At 56.4% G+C, this 4511-nt stretch overlaps 1 protein-coding gene across 1 annotated transcript; it reads right to left on the bottom strand.

Annotated features, from left to right (window-relative positions):
• Positions 1-1284: 1284 nt before the first annotated feature.
• On the bottom strand, positions 1285-2895 carry LOC147975416 (uncharacterized). The gene is made up of 2 exons (XM_087520410.1): positions 2778-2895; positions 1285-2693 (listed from the first exon to the last, which is right to left on the bottom strand). The coding sequence occupies exons 1-2, from the start codon at positions 2893-2895 to the stop codon at positions 1285-1287; spliced, it is 1527 nt and encodes a 508-aa protein (XP_087376536.1).
• Between the last annotated feature and the right edge of the window lie 1616 nt (positions 2896-4511).

Here is a 4511-nt window from a genome sequence, read left to right as displayed (position 1 = left end):
AGAAACTGGATCGAGGAGCTGCCGGTGGTTCTTTGGTCGATTAGGACGACGCAAAATCGAGCCACTGGCCAGACACCTTTCGCTCTAGTCTATGGAGCAGAGGCAGTTCTCCCCACGGAACTCGTATACGGGTCACCTCGAGTGCTCGCTTATGATGAGCTTGAGCAAGAGCAGCTGCGACAAGATGATGCGCTACTCCTTGAGGAAGACCGTCTTCAGGCTGCTGTACGAGCTCCTCGCTACCAGCAAGCTTTATGCCGCTACCATAGCCGCAAAGTTAACGCCAGAAGTTTCGAGGAAGGCGACCTTGTTCTTCAGCGTGTTCAGTCCGCCAAGAATTCCAACAAGTTGATGCCGAAGTGGGAAGGCCCTTACCGGGTGAAACGAGTCACTAGGCCTGGCGCAGTCCGCCTTGAGACCGAAGATAGCATTCCGGTGACTAATTCCTGGAACATTGAGCATCTTCGTAAGTTTTACCCGTAAGGCGCGGTTGCCGGAACCTGTTCCGGCAACCACCTTTTGTACAAGTCTTGCCGCTATTGCATGTAATCCTTTGTACAAAGCCGGGCGCAGACCCCGTGCATAAGTAAAGCTCACATGGCCCGCACATCTTGTCAATTTCATGCTTTCTATATTTTGCATATGTGATCTGACACTTTGTGCAGCACCTACTCCCCGGTAAGCAATAACGAGCCGTAAGGCTCCATATCTTTATTTTCTCTTCTTTCTTTTTTCTCAAGGAAAGGAAGGTTCCCTCGCCCACAAGTTTGCCGGGGGGAAAGGAAAAGATAATGGTATGGACCAAGCGTCGTTCAAGAAAGTTTCGCCTTACCGGGAAGCAAACAACAGAAAAGATAAGTTGCCAAAGTTTGAGCAATCAGATTTTTTAAATTTTTAAGTTATCTCCCTTGAACGACCGCACTTTGTATGGAAAACTTGTGCGCGGAGGAACCAACTCGTAGCTAGTTGCGCCCTTACTTTGTTTCGAGTCCGCTCAACAACTTAAGTGAGTTGTGACTAGTTGCGACAAGATTTCTTGTCGGTAACGGCACCGCCAGCAGGCTGCTGACGTCCCGCACTCAGCGCTCGCGGCTAAGGTGCCTGCACCGGCAAGTTCCCTAAAAGCGTAGGGCAAAAACATACAAAGGGAGGAATCAAGTAAAGGGAATAACATTGCAATCATTACCCGGAATAGAGTTATATTACAAGGTAGCTTGTCGCAGCTCTAATAGACTGTTCTCATAACATGACCAGCAGCGACAAGAAAAGAAGAAAACGGGCGGCCTAGTCTACGCGATCGCCCTCAATCCTCTTGATCCCGCTCACCTTGTCCACAATGGGTGCGACAAGGGTCTTGAGCGCCTCCAGATCAGCATCCGGCGGCAGGGTCTTGAGGACGTTGGTGAGGTTGAGGCCCGGGTTGCGGAAGGCCACCTTCACCAACACCTTTTGAAGAGCTCCTGCGCAGATCTTGCGCGACTCGTCGGCCAGCTGCTTTGGGATCCTCTCCCGGAGTCGCTGGAGGGCCGTCGCCACGCCTTTGAAGAACAAGATGAGCTTGGCGCTGGGTTGGAGGTTCTCGTCGGAGGGATACCCGAGGTCCCCCATCCCCAGCTGCGCTAGCTCCCTGTCAATGTCGGCGGCAACATTCACGAGACCATCCGTCCAGTGCTCTACATTCTCCCTAAAAGCATTCTGGGCGGCGGCAGCACTCTCCAGCAGCGCCTTGTCGGCCTTGATCTCCTCCTTCAAGGCCACCTCCTGCTCCTTGGCGCCATCCAGCGTCTTGGTCAAAGTGGTCAGCTTCAACTCAAGATCTGCGTTGGAGTCCTTGGCGGCGCTAAGCTCTTCGCCACTCGCCTTGAGATCGGCCTCCAGCTGTGCCACCTTGGTCTCCAGCTCCTTCTTGGCGGCCTCGGCAGCTGCGGAAGCATCCTCTGCTTGCTTAAGGGCTTCGCCGAATTTCTGCTCACGCGCGGCAAGCTCCTCCTCGTGGCTGTCGAGGTTAACTTTCCGCTGCACCAGCTCGCCCTCCTGCACAGACAGCTTCTCAGCGGCAAGCCGCTGTTGCTCTTCAACTTCGGCCTTCTCGAGGAAGAAGGCCTTCTGCTCTTCGGCGAGTTGCTCCCGCTCCTCTGCCAGGGACCGGAGAGCTTCCTGGTGGAGACCCCGAAGCTCCTCCGCGCGCTTCTCGATGTCTGCTCCCGCCTTCGTGACAAGCGCCTTGCGGGATTCCAGCTTGGCTTGCCGTGCGCGGTAGAGCGACAACAGCTTCCGCAACAACCGCTCCTCCTCAGGCTCGCCGCTGCTGCTGCTCGGCGCATCAACCAGCGTCAGCCCAGCGGAGGCAAGCACCTCTCCGTCGAAGCTCTCTCCCTCGACCGGCGCCCTGGAGCTTGACGCCCAGGGGAGGTTGATGAAGATGCCATCGCCGGACTTCAAGTAGACGCCTGGCTGGGGCTCTTCGGAGCCTGGCGCTACGGCAACGGCGGACGGGTCGGCGGTCGACGTAGCGCCTGGCGCTCCTGCGGCCTCAGGGCCATCAGTGCGATCGCCAGACCCCTCGCCAGCTGCTGCGGCGGTAGCTTTGGCGGCCTCGTCGCCGGCGGGATCATCAGCATCGGCTGCTTCTTCAGTGGCAGCGGCGTCGTCGGCAGCAACCTCGGTCTCCATCGGCTCCGCAGCAAACGGGTCTGATGGCCGGAAAAGTGAGAAAAGTCAAGCAAATATCCAAAAAGAAGAAGAACCCAAGGGAAGTTTTGAAGAGAGAGGAGTACCTGTACCGGATTCTGCAGTCGTGGTTTCCGCCGCCGGAGGGCCGCTAGTGCTGACCCTTGCCGGAGAACTCTCCCTTGCCGGAGACCTCTCCCTTGCCGGAGGACTCTCCCTTGGCATTTCGGGGGCGGCCTCCGGGCACTCCTGGTGAGGCTGCTCTGCTCCGACAAAAACCAACAGTCAGATGTCAACAAAGAAAGAGTATCCATGCGTGCCTAACAGCGGAAAGTGAACCATATACTTACGCTGGGGGCTACTTTGGAGAACAGTTGCCGGGTCCGGCAAGGTTGTCTCGGGCGCACCCCCTGCTGTCGCGGTGGGTTCGTCCTCGATGATAATCACCGGGACCTTGGCCCTCTTCGCTGTTCTCTGGGCCAGAGTCCTAAAAAGGAACAAGTTCAGAGTAAAGCAAATGAGATACAAGACAAAACAGCAAGAATTGAAGAACTACAAGTACAACAAGAGAATCTTACTCTTCTTCTTCCTCGTCGGAGCTGAACGCGGAGAAGTCGAAGTCCGGCTCATGTCCGGCGCGAGGAGGCGGAGGAGTAGTTTCCCTTGGCCGCTTGGAACAGTGGCGGTGGTCTGAGACGACCCCGCTCAGGCTGCCGCCGCAGCGTGAGAAGCGGCAGGAGCAGAAGCGGTGGTCCGGGTGGACCCCGCTCCAGTTGCCGCAGCAGCGTGAGGTGCTCCCGCGGCAATAGTGCTTGCCGCGGTGGAGAGTGTCGCGCGGCGCGGCGGCTGTTGACTCGCCCGCCGCTCCGCTACGTCCCCGGCCTTGCGGAGACGCCTTCTTGGTGGGGATGGAGGCTCTGCTTGCGGCGAGCTGCCTGAAGATGAGGAGGAAGAGGAGTTGATCTCCAGCGAGCCGCTCGTATCCTCGGCGGGCTCGTTCGACTCGACGCCATGCCCGGCAAGTTCTTTCTCGCTGACAGGCTCCTCTCGCTCGGCACGGCTTGCCGCCTCTGGTGCATCTGCCTCCTCCACGGTGAATCCAAATTCGCCCGCGGCTGCGGCCGCCGCCGCCTCTTCCAGCCTAGTGGCGATGCGTGTCATCTCCGCATCGATGGTGTCGCGGGTGAGGCTATCCTTTTCGTCGGAGCGGACCGGCACTTCTACCAAGCCGTCAAAGAACTCCTGCACGACGTTGTCTGCAGGCTCTTGCCAAGTTGGGACAATTCCATGCGAATCGCACAGCGGCATCATTGCCCGGATGCAGTCGAGCGCGGAGTTGTTGCACAGCGGAACGACACCCTGCGGCAACCTGAACACTTCGGGATGTTGAGGATCATACTTGAACAGCTCCTGGAGCATCGCGTTAAGCTCCAGAACAGTGAAGTTGAAGTTGAGGCCCGGACGCACAACAGCTCCTGGAGCATCGCGTTAAGCTCCAGAACAGTATCCTTCTGTTGCCGTAAAAATCAACAACTTCGAAGGCACAAATCCGAGGGTGGTGAATGGTCAAAGATTCAAACATTATATCTCAGGTAATCCCATAAATGTTGACACTAATGTTATTGAAACGGTAACCCTGGAGGAATACATAAGGGACACATTCCAGAATGTTTCAGACTCCGAAAAGGAATAGGTACGTGGTACGGTATGTAAACCGACTCCAAAACAGTTCTAATGGTAATTTTTCTCCGTTTTGGAATATTTAAGAAAATAGGAAAATAACAAGTAGTTCGGGAAGGACACGAGGCGTCCACGAGGGTGGAGGGTGTGCCCTACCCCCT

This window comes from Triticum urartu, chromosome 4A, assembly GCF_056163025.1.
Source record: "Triticum urartu cultivar PI428250 chromosome 4A, HENAU_Tu73, whole genome shotgun sequence".
Lineage (NCBI taxonomy): Eukaryota > Viridiplantae > Streptophyta > Magnoliopsida > Poales > Poaceae > Triticum > Triticum urartu.
This window is presented reverse-complemented; position numbering and strand designations above follow the sequence as displayed.

Coding starts and splice junctions, on each gene's coding strand:
- LOC147975416 (XM_087520410.1), bottom strand. CDS start 2,895: ATGCCAAGGGAGAGTCCTCCGGCAAGGGAGAGGTCTCCGGCAAGGGAG. Junction 2,694..2,777: donor GACTGCAGAATCCGGTACAG/GTACTCCTCTCT, acceptor TCCGGCCATCAG/ACCCGTTTGCTGCGGAGCCG.